The sequence below is a fragment of the Lonchura striata genome, chromosome 1, assembly GCF_046129695.1.
Source record: "Lonchura striata isolate bLonStr1 chromosome 1, bLonStr1.mat, whole genome shotgun sequence".
Lineage (NCBI taxonomy): Eukaryota > Metazoa > Chordata > Aves > Passeriformes > Estrildidae > Lonchura > Lonchura striata.
Genome location: NC_134603.1, coordinates 37,949,353 through 37,964,264, shown reverse-complemented (window position 1 = coordinate 37,964,264; position 14,912 = coordinate 37,949,353). Strand labels below are relative to the sequence as shown.

The 14,912-nt window shown below is 37.3% G+C and overlaps 1 protein-coding gene across 4 annotated transcripts in view; it reads right to left on the bottom strand.

The window, feature by feature from the left end:
- TOX (thymocyte selection associated high mobility group box) overlaps window positions 1–14,912 on the bottom strand; it is a 217,976-nt gene that overhangs the window by 98,692 nt on the left and 104,372 nt on the right. For all 4 annotated transcript variants that reach the window (XM_021555662.2, XM_077783505.1, XM_077783500.1 and 1 more), the window contains exon 2: window positions 4,634–4,699. In XM_021555662.2, the coding sequence (XP_021411337.1) occupies window positions 4,634–4,699 (66 nt within the window). The remainder of the gene's footprint in view (window positions 1–4,633; window positions 4,700–14,912) is intronic.

Below are 14,912 nucleotides of genomic sequence, written 5' to 3'. Positions count from 1 at the left end.
TTGCATGGAATTTGGCAGCTGCACTCATTAACCTTAACATTTATCAGCCTCAAGAAGGCTACAAATGTGTTAAAGCTTTGTACGAGAGAGTCCTGAATTACATTTCATATTGTGACTAGGAAGAAATGTAAAATAAGCAATATAATTTTATACTGACTGTGCTATGTGTGGCTCACAAATTACAGGACAAGGAATAACATAAAGAGTAAGTAATGTCCAAGGTTTCAATTATAGGTATGGGGGAAAAACAATAACGTGGGAATCTCAAATGCAGATCAGTTGGCATAGTTTTATTTTAAGATGATAAATACTTTCAGATCCAAGTGCAATTAGTATTGAAAATGTCACAGTTTTACTGTGTATGTTTGTTAATATGGCTGGCATAACTAATTTAGGAGATGCCTTCAGTGTAGAGTCCTGTACTACATATATTGTAACAAAAAATGCAGTACTTACACATATATATAAAATGTACACAGAGACAACATTGCCAAACAGCCTTTTGGGATGCTTTAAAAGAATATCATTAATTTTTACAGTATACTTACTCTTCTGGCTCAGTTCCAGCACTGGCTTTCGGTAAAAATCATTTCAAGTATAGAATTATGCTATTTGCTTGCAGCAACATCACAGGAACAGTAGTGAGCCATATGTTGCTACTTAGCAACTTGGTCTGTAAGTCCCAAAGCATGTACTGATTTGAAAATTGAACAGAAATGATAATTATTGTTGAGGGATGCTGTGAGGCAACTTGTCTTGGAGTACCAAACTATGCATGCAGATGTTTGATGTTGTACAGCGAAAGGAACAAAACTATATTTTTCCTGTCCAATGGCTGAACTTTTATTTATGCTAGCCCAAAGGGGATAAATTGATTAAAACCTGTAAAATAATATAAGGTGATGTCTTTCTGGATATGAACACTTTGGAGTAAACAGAAGAACTGAGGTGCTTGTCAGCATATATCAGGACCCCAGCAATCCTGCCTCTATGATCACCTAATCCTAAAGACATCCAAGTGGAAGCCCCTTAGTCCTTGGTGTTACATACCATGACTCAGTCTGCCAACCCACCTCCCAAATAAGCTATGTCAGACTTTGAAATTAGAAAATGATGCTCATGTCTGACTCAGTCCTCATGACCAGAATTTCAATAAAAGTTTCTGATAGGACTATGTATTTTCTTACATGTGAGATTCATATTTTAGTAGCAGATGTGAATGCATCAAGAAAAGCAGAGTAATTACTTCTAATTCTGACAGGATTCAACTCCTATCTCTGATCTTGTGAGGGAACAGACAAGTTATTAAAGGTGGGAAGGAGCCTGCATTCTTCTCACTGAGGTCATGCAATGGCAAGACTCATGAGCACAGGTGCAAAATAGGCATAGGACAAAATTATAATTAGAGCAACTATGCTGACATCTGAGAGAGAACATTCACTCCTCTCTTTTTATGGCATTATGTGTTTTACATCCAGTAACAATGACAGGAAAATGAACAAACAGTCCAAACCACAGTTAGAAAATATAATTGCATCCTTTACTGTTCCTCTCTCTAACCCTGTAAATTACCCAGTCTTTCGTGCTTTGTTTTCAGAGCAGGAAATACTGTATTTTTTTCCAGTTTTAACCACCAGACTGGATCTTGAAATGGTAGCCGGTTCACCTGTTTTGGCTGACCACCAAATGCCAAGAAAGGAACACCACCCCATTACAGTCAGTGAAGACCTCACAGATGCTGCCAATGAAGAATTGCTTAGTTCCTTTGAGGAACGACGCATGGCTGTCTGTGTCAGGAACAGGTTTGGGAAGGCTCCTCTCACAGTTGCAGGTTCTTGATGAAACATGAGAGACATTTCCATCACACCCCATATTCGTGCTCTCAGCGAAGTTGTTTTGTCTCTCTTTTTTTTCCTTCTTCTTCTTTTTTTTTTTTTTTTTTTTTTTTTTTTTAATACTGTTATTATTACAGTACAGGCTTTCACATATGCTCCAGCCCACACAGAGCTGGAACACCTCTTCTGTGAAGGCAAGAAGGCAGGCTAAAAATGCTGGGGTTGTTCAGCTTGGAAAAGAGAAGGCTCCAAGGAGATCTTAGAGCAGCTTTCCAGCACCTAAAGGGAGCCAACAAGAACGTTGGACAGGGACTTTTTACCACAGCCTACAGTGACAGATCAAGGAGGAATGGCCTTAAACTGCAGGAGAATAGGTTTAGATTAGACATTAGGAGGAAGTTCTTTGCTATAAAGGTGGTGAGGCACTGGCACAGGCTGCTCCCAGAGGTTGTGGACTTCCCATAACTGGAAGTTTTCAAGGCCAGGCTGAGTGGGGTCTGAGAAACCAGGGCTAGTGGAAGGTTCCCTGCCCATGATGTGAGGCAAGGAACTAGATGATCCTTAAGGCCCATTCCAACCCAGTCCGTTCTCTGATTCTGTGTATTCAGTTAAAATCACTGCAACAGTGTAAGCATCAGGACAAATTCCCATCAAGAGAAAGGAGGTTGTGCCAGCCCAAGGCTGACAGCTACTCTCAACCAGGCACAGAAGGCTGGTTGACTGGTGCACACTTGGTAACTACTCAAAACATTCTGCCTGGCAACTGAGCTGCTTCTTGCCACATGGGTCCCCCAGCAAAAAACAGAGAGGTTGCCTTTGGGTTTTGAACTCTAGCTGGGAGCCAGACATGCCAGAGTTCAGCTTTGCCATGGTCAGAATTTAAGTCTGTAAGCCTTTCCTTGATTCCAGCCCTTAGTAAGACTTCAGTGTTTTCTGACATCTTTGAATTTGGAAATGTCACATTTGATAGATTTTTTTTCCTTGAAGACAAAAGTAATTTGCATTTAAAATACCTAGGCCTGGCTCTTTAAAGGTACTTTAAGAATCTTACTTTCACTTCAATGAGTGAGTGTTAGATGCATAAATATCTCTGAGAATCTGGACCTTGTTAGCACATGTAGAAACCACATAAAAGATTAAAACTTATACTTTTAATTTTTCAATATGCCATTTAAATTATTTAAACTACATGCATACACAGTACAAAAATATCAACAGAAGAAAAATAATCCTGATGTATAATGTGGATTTGCAATTCTTTATTCAAAACTATTTAAGACAGACATAATGATTCTCTGAAAGGTAGCAGCTGCCTGATAACAGCAATCATTCACAGAGTTTGTATTTCTACTGTTTCAAACAAATTCAATTAGCCCTTGCACTTCAAAACCCTTAAGGCAAGAATGAGATGATACTAGGCTGCTTTAATCTAATAGTAATACTAAAACTTGTCAGTACAGTTTTTGGATTAATGGTTAGAGAAAAATTAATAATACAATTTTTCATTTTTTAATCAAACAGTTCTATTCTAAACTACCTCTGGATCTTGGAGGGTTCTTAGCTGAATAAGTTAAATCATGAACAACTCCTAAATGCAAAGTACTATTAGTCTCTAAAGGTATTTCAGAGTGACTTCAACACAAATCTGGGAAGCAACATGGTGGAACACTTTAAAGACAGTCTTTTTGATTGAATCATGTACTGATCTCACACAACCTCCTGCATCTCTGCCCCCAAGGAACCTGTGTACCTGATGAACACTACTTCATGAAGACATTTAGTTTTCAATGCACACTTTCCAAAGCTGTTGATTCCTAAGTTACATCCAGCTTATCTGAACATAATTACTATTGATTCAAACTTATTTCCCATCTAATGAGAGTTTTACACATAAGCCTCCTCCTGGTTCTGTCAGGCCAGACACCACTGGCCTGAGATATTGCATGACATAGACCACAAGTCTGGTTATTTATGGCAATTTCTGACACAATCTAACTGATCAGCAGGACTATTCCCACCACTTACTGGTGCAAAGTTAAACTGAAACATGTGAAGTAAATGAAAAATTTCCCTACATATGGACATAGCAACAGGTAGACAACCCAAAACTTTCAAAATTATTTTTGCTTTTTAAGGAGAAATTAAAATTGTAGTTCTTAGAAATCTATAGGACCTTTGAGGTCAAGTGGAAAGATGGAAGATTTTTTAATATCCATCCAGTATCAAAATTTAGTGTGTATGGTTCCTCAAAAGGAAAAGGGTTCAAAAATACCTTTAAAGAATGCACATCAAATTAAGCCTTTTGGCCTGTGGGCTACAGAAGGCTAAGTCATTGCCTTAACCCCACTGCTAATTGTGTTGTAATAGCAACATTCCTCAGACATAGGATTAGTGCTAAAAATGCAATTTTTCAACTATTCTATGGGTGATAATTAAAGATATTTGTGACATGCATAGCTTATAATGATTAACTTGTCTGCAGTCAGATAAACAAATAACCTGCACCTGTAAAGACTCTATTTCCTGAAGGTAAAACAACTGTTTAGGAAAGATCATGCTGGCAAAACAGCTGCTTTCATTCTGGAGAGGAAACAAGGTAGTATCTTTCAACAAACGCCAACTCTGGTGTTTTATCAGCTCTATCTCATTAACTGGAAACAAGGCTTAAATGCTTTGTTTATAAATTATGATTATTCCTGATTGCAGCAGTTACTGATAGTGCCACTCATTTGCAATGCAGCTCTTTGAATTTTTTTAATTACAATTTGAAACAAGGCAGAGAAGATTAATTAACCCACCTGGCTGGCTGGCACGTAGTCCTGGCTTGGTTCTGTCATACTCATATACATGTTCTCACCGTCAAACTGCAAAGGAAATAATAGTAAACATTCAGCAAACTCGATTTTTTAGCATTGACTGAAAAAAACAGTTGCTATAAAATAATATTACAGCCTGGTTATAGAGACTTGTAATCGCATGTGTGCATCTTGTCTTTGATGTTCCTGTTGTCATCCTTATTGACCCTGGATGTCAGTGATTTGGAGTAATTAGCGCTCTAGTAATTACAGCTAGCAAGGAAGAAATGAATGGTTTCCTTTCATCTGCAATCTGTTTTAAAACAAAATGCCTCATTTTGTGCACCATGTATACATATTGCTGTTGGTTGCAATGAAGTACTAAGTGAATTGCACACTTACTGAGAAAAGAAAGATGAGAATAGAATCTGCACTAAAATGCATCTTAATGGATTCCAACTTTAGCTTCTGAGCAGAACAAGAGTTGAAATTTAAAAACAAATTAAATCCCCTCCAACTGAAATGTTCCCATGTCAGAAAGTAGGAAATACATTTCCAGACAGCTTTCAGACATCTGAATATATGAAAGAGTATACCTCCCATCCGTATGGTGTAAGAGGATAGTTTGCTTGATGTGTGAATAAAGTAAACATTCATAATCAGATCTGCAAAAATAACCATCTGTAAATGATAAATACCATTCCTGGAAATATATATAATATATAAAAAGCTTCTTTCCTTTCCTTTTCTCCTTTCCTTTTTATTTTTTTTTCTTCCTCTCAACTGCAGTTAAGAAGTAACGGAAATGTCATAGAAAGAAATAGATTAAAATCTGAAAGTCTAGATGGAGAAAAACTGTCAGATCTGAAGTCTCATCCTGTACCAGCACAAAGAAGTGTAAAACTACTGATTTCTTACATAGTCTGGAAAATGTCCCCACAGAAGTCTCGTCACACCTACTCAAGTGGCAGTACCAACAGGGCAATGATAGTCACAATGTCTGCTCAGGAGCTAGGGAAAATCTTTTCAAGCCTTTTAAGCAGAAATGAACAACAGCAGGAATTCCTATCTCCAGTCATCAACCACAAATTTCCAGCTGTTACGAGGTCTATTTGAAATAACTTGCACTTGACCCTTTGTGTGAATGTTTAGAGTGACATATTTTGGACATCAGCCATTGTTTTGCATGACACAGCAGCTTTTTAAAAATTCCATACTACTGAGCTTGCTCTGCTCCCACAGAGGGTGCCCGTGAAATATCCCATGGATCTTCATCAGTGTTGATCTTCTGGGGATATTCTACCTGCAAGGTGCAGCATATTCAACTAGCAAAGTTAAATGGTATCTTTGGCAGATAGCCCTACCAATTTTTGCTGAGGTGCCTGAAAAGGTTTCTGCTTCCAGCTGCTCATCCTCTTTCTCTGCCAGAGGCTACAAGGCTTGTAACAGCAGCAGTAACATGAACAAGTGCCAGCTCCTGGCACAGCAGCTGATGGTCTTCCCTTCCTGGCCAGAGCTATTTAATAGTCACAAACTATCTGTCAGAAGTCTTAGTTTCATGGGAGGGAAAGGATTATGCCACAGACACAGGTCTGCCATAGGGAATAGAGTATTTCCAAATTTTGACAGAACAGAGGTAGTTAGATTAGATCATAATATGGAGGTTCATGCTCGTTCCTTTTTTGTTTCTTGTTGACATGTACCATTTCTTTTAGCTTTCTCATTCAATAATGTTCTTATTTATAAGCATTCAAAGTAGAGTTCTGGAGAAATAATTTGAGTATCTGAATTGGAAAAAAATGCATTGTTTCTTCTACTCAGATGGACAAGTGAAATTCTGAAGAGAGATTTCACAGCCAGTAGTTGGAAAGCAAGCACTCCAGTGCAAGGCCTACAGGAGCTCAACTTATTCAGCTTGTCAGACGAAAGGCTGAAAGATGCCTTGATCACTGTGATTGGTACTTACACCCTGGAAAGATGTCTGATAGCAAGATGTCAGCCTTCCTGACAGTGGTATAATGAGATCTAGTGTTGAGAAATGGAAGTTACAGAAATTCAGCCCTGAAATAAGATACAAGTTCCTACTTTAGGATGTAATTAAGCATTATGTCAACAGCAAACTCATCATTTCTCAGACATTTTAGAATGAGGTTTGATATCTTTTTTGGAACAGATGCAACCCATATCATATTTATAAGAAATCCCATGGACAGGATAGTTACACTTGCTGGTTATGGGAGACCTATCTGCCCTGGAAACCATTATTCCTTGAGTCTCCTATTTTGCATTTCCCTCATTATCTTCATACATTTGTTGTGGTACATTGCAAGCTTTGCTGTAATTCAAATACCATGTTGCATGTGTTTAGTTGCAGTGAATATGAAGAAATTTCTTTTCTGCCGACTGGCTAGATACAATTCATAATTATTTCAATTTATTTTTGCCTTCCATAGTGAATGAGACTATGATTTAAGAATCTTTATGAAGTAAACTAGTCTTTTATATAATTCCCTCTTTTGAATGTTTGGTCACCTGTCCTTGCTCCCAAGCTTACAATCACCAAATCTGCATTCTTTGAATAATTTTCCTAAGGTATTTTTCCATGAATACTGAAATTTGTATAATTCTGTGTATTGTTCTTGGATGATCTGCCTACCTAATCAGTGCCTTGCTATTAGTGGTCCCCCTGGCATGGTAGGATATTGGATCTCAGCCTCTCCTGTTTGTTGCTTGTGGCCCTCTATTTAGCTCTGAAATATTTTTTATTTCTGCCATGGTCTGTGGGTACCTTATGTGAGCAGGTTTCAGAGAAACCAAAACAGAAAAAATATGTGTAACTTTAAACTTTGTGGTCTTTTGACCTTATATGAGAAATGTAAGGGGATTGATGCTTACAAGATGAGAAATTACCTCCTGCAACATTTTGGATTAATTTGTTAGGACACATTTTCAGAAAAATATATTGATGCATAATGTTTGTAAAATCTGAGTGACCTGTTAACATCTAAAAATATCCAGCAGCTGCCTGATTTGTTACTTAATTTCTTCAATATTCAAGCATGGAATTTAGTCACCGCAATATTTAGCATCTGCTTGTCAGAAGTATGTGCAAGATGTTGTGTAATAGGTTATATAGGTCAGCAAAATTTGATGGGATGTATATTTTTTGTAGTGTTTATATATGCACACTGTGGACTGCATCACCTCACAACATTCTTGCCATGTTAGTGTTTCCACTACATTTACTGCTGTTTATTATCTGCCATCAGTCCAGTGCAGTGTGATGCATGGTACTTGGCAGTTCCTAAGACTTTGGATATGAGCCTGAAAAACATCCATAAACTCAATGGATGAGGCATATACACATGCATTTTGCACAGCAGGTATTGCCAGGAGATACCTCCTTCACATTCTCAATGGTTACTAAAATGTTTATAAAAGAGTGAAAATATGATCTTTGTATACCAGAATAAAACAAAATATTTACTGCAATGCTGATTTGTTTATTCATCATCCCCTTTCCCAACTACCAAAGCCGTGTGACATAGAGATGACCTGTACATCCCACCCCAGCCAAAAAAGGGTACACAAGCCTTCAATAACAAAAAGTTCAGAAAAACTGATGCAGCACAGATACAATGCTCACCTTGCCCAAACTTGACAATCCCACATCAGAACAATAAACTGAGGAAAAAATGCCAACATTTGGATCAACTGGAAAGTTCTATTAATATTTTTATCCCATCTGTTTAGAAGCTTCCAAAATATGCCCCTAAACCCCAGGAATGAATATTAAATCATTTCCCCTTTAATACATTGCTTTGTAAAATGCAGGGTCTGCAGCATGGCACCTTTCAACTATTCTCTATCTGGATCCTTTAATTCATGTTATATCCACCTGTAATTCAGCTTTATGAGTAAGGTGATGTATAAAACAGTTCAAGCAACATATCTGGATCAGAGTGAGCCTAAAGATGAGCAGATATGGCTCAAAGATGTCTTAAACTACCAGAGTGTTCTTCCAGGTTATACTCTAGGCCTCCAAAATTGTCTTATTGTAGTCATCATTCTTAGGTTGGCAATCTCAGCTTGTATTCCCTAAGCTTTCCTGCCACTTACTGTGCTTGATTTCAAGCAAAGAAACTGCACAAGCATCACTTAACCCGTGGATGATTCATCCCAACAGAACAGAAAAAACACAAAGGCAGGCAGTTAAATGAACTGTCTTTTATGGACCTATGTATGATGTATATATAACACATGGCATTGCATATAAAGCTTTCCCAATGTGTCTCCAAGATCCTTCAGTATCATTAGAACCAGATTTCAAAATCTTTCATTTTAATCTATTAAATGTGAATGCTAATACAATATTCTGGTGCGTGATAATAACTGCTCTTGACAACATTTCTTTTCACATTAAAGTGTAACTGCATGAGAAGTTTGGGTGAGAGCAAACAAAGAATAGGACTGTTTTGTAATATGAAAAGAAATATAACTGGAAACTAGTTCTAATATAAATTCAGGATTGCATAATAGTCTTAATTTAAATTATTGTTATAAATGAAACATACAGACAACACTATGGCATAGCCAGTTAGAAGCCCCCCCAGAATGACCCTTTGTAAGACAAGTTGCAATGTTCAGCAACCAATATACACAAAATACGCAACTGCTGTTAATAAGTACAATTTACTCATAGAAGTTAGGGATGTAATTACATAAACACTTATACAAGAGGTATGACAGAGTTTAGCAAATGCCCAGAGTGGTAAAGGTGTTTTAAGGGATCCTTGGCTGGCTTCTGCCTTCCATTAATGTAGCATCATACCAGAGTCACACAGTGTATGGCCAGGAACCTGTTTTCATCTTCCCATTTAAATTGAGACAAACTTTATCAGCATTTATATCAGTATATTATGATTTAGCGAAACTTGCAAGAATATAATTTTTTAATTAATTTTTAATGTGCTTTAAATTAAAAACACCTTGTGTGGACTATGTCACAAAGATGCTATAAACAGGTTGAACAGACAAAAAAAATTTCTCATGGTGACACCAGTGTAGAGAATGTTTATTTGGTCACCTAACTAGACAGAAAACTTTGGAAGACAAAAAGGAGGGTGCAAGGAGACAGAAAGAGCTGGAAGGACTTGAGAACCAAAGAAGATAACTGGAAGTAATATATATTTATGTACTGGTAACTCTATGTGTGCATACAGTTATTATAACTGCAGATTAATATCTGCATTAACTTCATGTATTTTGTTCATATGGCAGCTACCACATCGACACACGTTAAACAAGCTTTCAGCCTAGCTTTGAGTTCTCCCCTCCACTTCAACTACTTTCCTCTAAAACAAATCACTCTGTTTTCATTGCCAGGATCACCTGCACTATCTGGATTACAGGGACAATGATATTTCTCCCCTCTATCTCTTCTTGCCTTGTAACATTTATTTGCTGTTGTTGTGAAATAAAAGTTTCTTTGGCTCCTTTTTTCATCTAGTTTTTGACTTCTGAGGGTACTGCATAATTGCTCTCTTTCTATGCATGCGCATATATGTATATATATATATATGTGTGTGTGTGTGTGTGTGTGTGTGTGTGCCCTAAGTTTTTCAGGCACAGTTATATGAGCCATGTGAAAGAAACAAAAATCAAGCACATTAATGTTTGAGCATTTTCCCATTCATACCAAAGAGCAGCACAATGTGCCAGTACTGCATGTCATCCAACTGCAGTGTGGGCAAGGAAGCACAAGGAATATGAGCCCAAATGGCTTTTGATGCCAAAACATGCTTGGGACAGGGGTGTGGAGGGGGAGCAGCTTTGGACAATGTTCTGTGCACACATGTATCCCAAAAGTGATAGCCTAAAATGCAAAGATTAAAGGAGGAGAAGCAAGGGGAGAGATGATGATATTGGTGAAAGGTGCTATGTTTAATTAGTTCATCCTCTGGGTAAAGCCACTGGACTTGACATTCTGATTTCTTCAAAGGATCTTACAGATCTTCAAAGCATGTGTTCTTAATCATATAATCTAAATACAAATTTCTCCCATCTTAGATTTGAACTGGAAGATAGATTTAGGTTTAAATATAAACTTTAGTTATATAATTAAATTATAGTTTCTCTTACTCTGATGGTGACCCAGCACAATTTGTTATGTTTCATTTTAAGAAGCTGCAATAGCATTGTGTAAAACAATTTTTTATTTCTAGTGATATAGTGATTTTACTGCTTACAGGTTATATATATCATTTGTAACTTACATTATCTAAAAGCCACTAATCCTGAAAAATCTTTAAAGCTAGGTAATTTTGTTTATTTTAAACCAAATGCCAAGAGTGGATATTGTCTCATGTCGCTTGATGATAAAGAGTGATATTTTGTTTTACTCATAGCTGCTGAAATGACACTAAAATAATAATGGGATACAACATAAATCATCAAATTACTATGCTAAAGAAACAGTTGATCTTATTATGACAACCATTAAAGATAAAACCAGAGATGCTCTGTAAACATCATACACAGTGGAAAATCCCTTTCTTGACACAGTTTGGCAAAGCGGTACATTTGTATTAAATTGAAACTCCATTTTGTCTCCTAAACTCCATTTTGTATGCTGTACTTGAACATGTTTAAATTCGCCCAAGACAGGTTACAGTAAAGCATTCCAGACAGGCACCCTTCCTTCCCAGGAAAGAGGCTTGACACCTCACTGAAGGACTATCACAGGAAAATTGTCAAAAAACAATCTAGTACTATCAACTTTAATTGTTCTGCCATCTTCCCTCCCTCCATCCATATACCGTGTTTATCAGAAGAGGAGCGTACTGAAAAACCATGAGATTCGGTGAAAATGTCTGAATGGAAAAAATAAGTCAAATTCTTTGCAGAAATGGATGTCCCTCTGTGGCCAAAGCGAGATGATTAGTGCAGACTGGCAGGACCTGGAGGAGTTCTGTCCCATCTGGAACACTAGGAGCCCTCCTGGATACTGAAAGTTTGATGAGTCAAGCAATAGAGTGGAGATGGCATGTCTCAAGATTATTATTATTATTATTATTATTATTATTAATTTTAATTCTGCTACTAGTTTTCAGGAACAAAGTATCAGGAAAATCTTTTATGTCTCTGGTCCTTTCATCTTCATATTGCTGAAGAGTCTGAACCAAGAATATGGGCAATGCTCTTTTTATGTGGTCCAAGTACAGTGACGTGGGCAGATTGGAGTTGGGAAGGAATCTGCCCCATTCTTAAGGGCAGGCACAAGGTGTGTGAGAACACTGGCAGCAGCCTCAGAGCAGGAAGTGAGGGTGCTGCTTCGCAAGGAAATGCTGTCAGACATTTCCTATCTTAGAAAAAGCCAGAAACAGCCATGAAACTCTCTTTGTCCAAAGCACCCAACAGACTTGGACCCATTTGGTGCTTGGATCCAAGTGTGATAGGGCATGCAGACTAGCACTGCCTTTTCTACCACCTGTCTTTCAAAGACAAAATGTTTTGTAAATACAGTGCTTGATTCTCCTCAAATGAGACAATTTTTTCCCTTGTTTTTAATTTATAACACCTGCTATTGCCTCAAAAAACTACAGACAGTGTTGTCAAAGTTTTCTCTCAGATTTTCATGCCTGCATCATAAATGCCCAATCCACCATTGCATTTCTCAAGATTACTCACTATTTACCTCTCTCATTGGGAAAAAGGGAGGAGACAGAATGTTTGCTGAGTATGTTCTGATAGGTGGAGAGCTGGCTAAATACCTAAATATACACTGGTAGTTAAAACCTGAATAATGGCACTACAGCATTTGTGTTTTTCCTGCACTTAATAGAGGTTAATGTGAAACTGCAGGAAAGGTGAAGGGGAGTGTTTAGCTTCCCGCTTGGAGCCTGCATGTGTCAATGCCTGACAGAGCCTTGAAGTTGTTAGCTTGCATGCAGAGCACCAGCTGAATGAGGTTACAGTGCTGAGCACAGCGGGCTAAAAGAAGAAGGATCAGACTGATAGGAGTGGCAGAGTCCAGGCACAGCAGAGTGTATCAAAGACAGCCCAGGGGAGAGCGGGTGCTGTATTAGTCCTTTGTGTACATTTAAATGGAAGACAGTGAACATGCAGAGATGAACTCTGAACTCTCTCAGCTGGGCTCCTGCTCCTTTTAACCTTGGCACTGTAAATAAAATAAAATATAATAAAATAATAATAAAAAACTAAAATGAAATAAAATAAGGTAAAATAAATAAACCCAGCGCACTGTGGTCTGGTCTCCTATGCTCAGCTATTTTTTGCATATTGAACACTCATTAAATAAACATACTGAGATCAAAGTAGCAAGTGCTTTTGTTATTTTACTCAATTCACACTAAATTATAGATGTAGACACCCACTGGGAAAATTGGGTGATAAGGTGGAAAGGTTTGAACAACTAAGATAAGACCCTTCTTTTTCTGCCCACATCAGCTGAGGAAATTTGTTTAACCTGGTAAGCTGGTAACATTTTCCAACACTAACAGACCTGCTCAATTTCATTAAAAGGTCTCATCCTGCATCATGGAAGGTGAAGGGAATTGTGCCAGTTGGATCAGGAACCAGTAGAGTGGTAAGGGAAGAGGGATCTTTGAGTTTCACAGTAATTTCTGTCAATGTTCATCTCTGCTTCATTGTGTAAACTGGTAGATTATGTAATGAAACACATGAAAGCTTAAAAACAGGATCTACAGAGAGCAAAGAGTTGACTAAAAAGCATTTTTTATATATCCACATGGAGAATCCCTGTGCTGGAGTATAGCAGAAGAGAAGTTCCATGGACCATAGTCAACAAGTTTTGCACAACCAGGACAGAACCATTGCCTTGCATGAGTACAGTTAGAATATCATAGGGTTCCATGGACAGAGTTCTATCTACTCATGGACAGAGTTCTATCTACTGTGTTATTTATAGTGAAGGATACATATAGTTCCTAAGAGTAAGTACATCTCCTTCTGCACAGCAGAATCTTAGAAATAAAAAGGGGCAGAACAACATCAACCAAAAAAGCACAAGCAAAATTCTACTACTATTCTGAAAATACTATGAAAGTGGATCTTAAGAAGCAAATAAATGTGACAATTGCCAGATAAATAAACAACCTCACCTGAATGACTTATGTTTGAAAAAGTAGGAAAAAACACATGGCATATGTAGAAATATTTTTTTTACCTATGCCATGTTTAAAAGTCCAATTTTAAATAGCATCACTTAAGACCTTAAGTGCTCTAGACTAATGCAGCAGGTCATTTGGATCACATGTACAGCATGCATTAAAATTATCCTGTTGAAAGGAATGACAATGCAAAAATACTTAAAATCAAGCACCCATTAAAATATGCAATAAAATAGGATCCAGGAGCTCTGACATTTACAGAAACAGGAATAAAATATATTGGTATGTACCAAACTCAGCTGGAAAAAAATTCAGCTTAATTTCTGATAAACCAAATTATTTAGCACAGTCTGATGGGATCTCATTAGAAAGAACTAATTCAGACCTGGAGAGAGTGATAACAGAAGAGACTAATTACAAGGACTTAGGAAAACATGGACATCTGTTAAATGACAAGAGTGTTGTAGGGCTGATATACAAGTATAGTTTACCAAAACAGCTACTGTGGCAGCCATGTGGACAATCCTACTTCCATCCACAGTTACTCTGGTACTTCCTTAATTTCAACAGGATTATTTTCATTAAGAATGTCACACATGTTTATGTCTCTGTCTGCATCAAATGAGAAGAGTGAATGTTCATAAGAAGAATCTGAACCAATGTGGATTTTTACACTTACAGTTGCAACAGATTCAGAATCTTGACAAGGCTTGTAGCTCCTTTGCTAAGATTGTCTACAGATCAAACTGAGACACCCTGGCAGAGCAATGTAGAGAACTTAGCAGTATTCTATCCTAAAATAGGTCATTTGGGAGTAGATGTGGTTAGAAATGTTCAAAATATTACTCAAAAGCAGAAGAGGAAAAGTTGTTTTACTTTTTTTCTTACTAACTTCAGTGAAGACATGTCCTTGATGTGAGATCACTTATCTGTTCTCAAAAATTCTAAGTGTTCTCTATACCTTTTAAGATAAAACTTGACCTTCAAGTTCACTTTATGACTAAATTATTCCATGACTGTTTTAATCTTTTCTTTGTATTTTGCCAAGTTGCACTCATAATAGCTTTTTTAAAGAGTCCACAGCAGTGTTCCCTTTATACAATTGATATATTTTTTAACAGAAAAAAAGA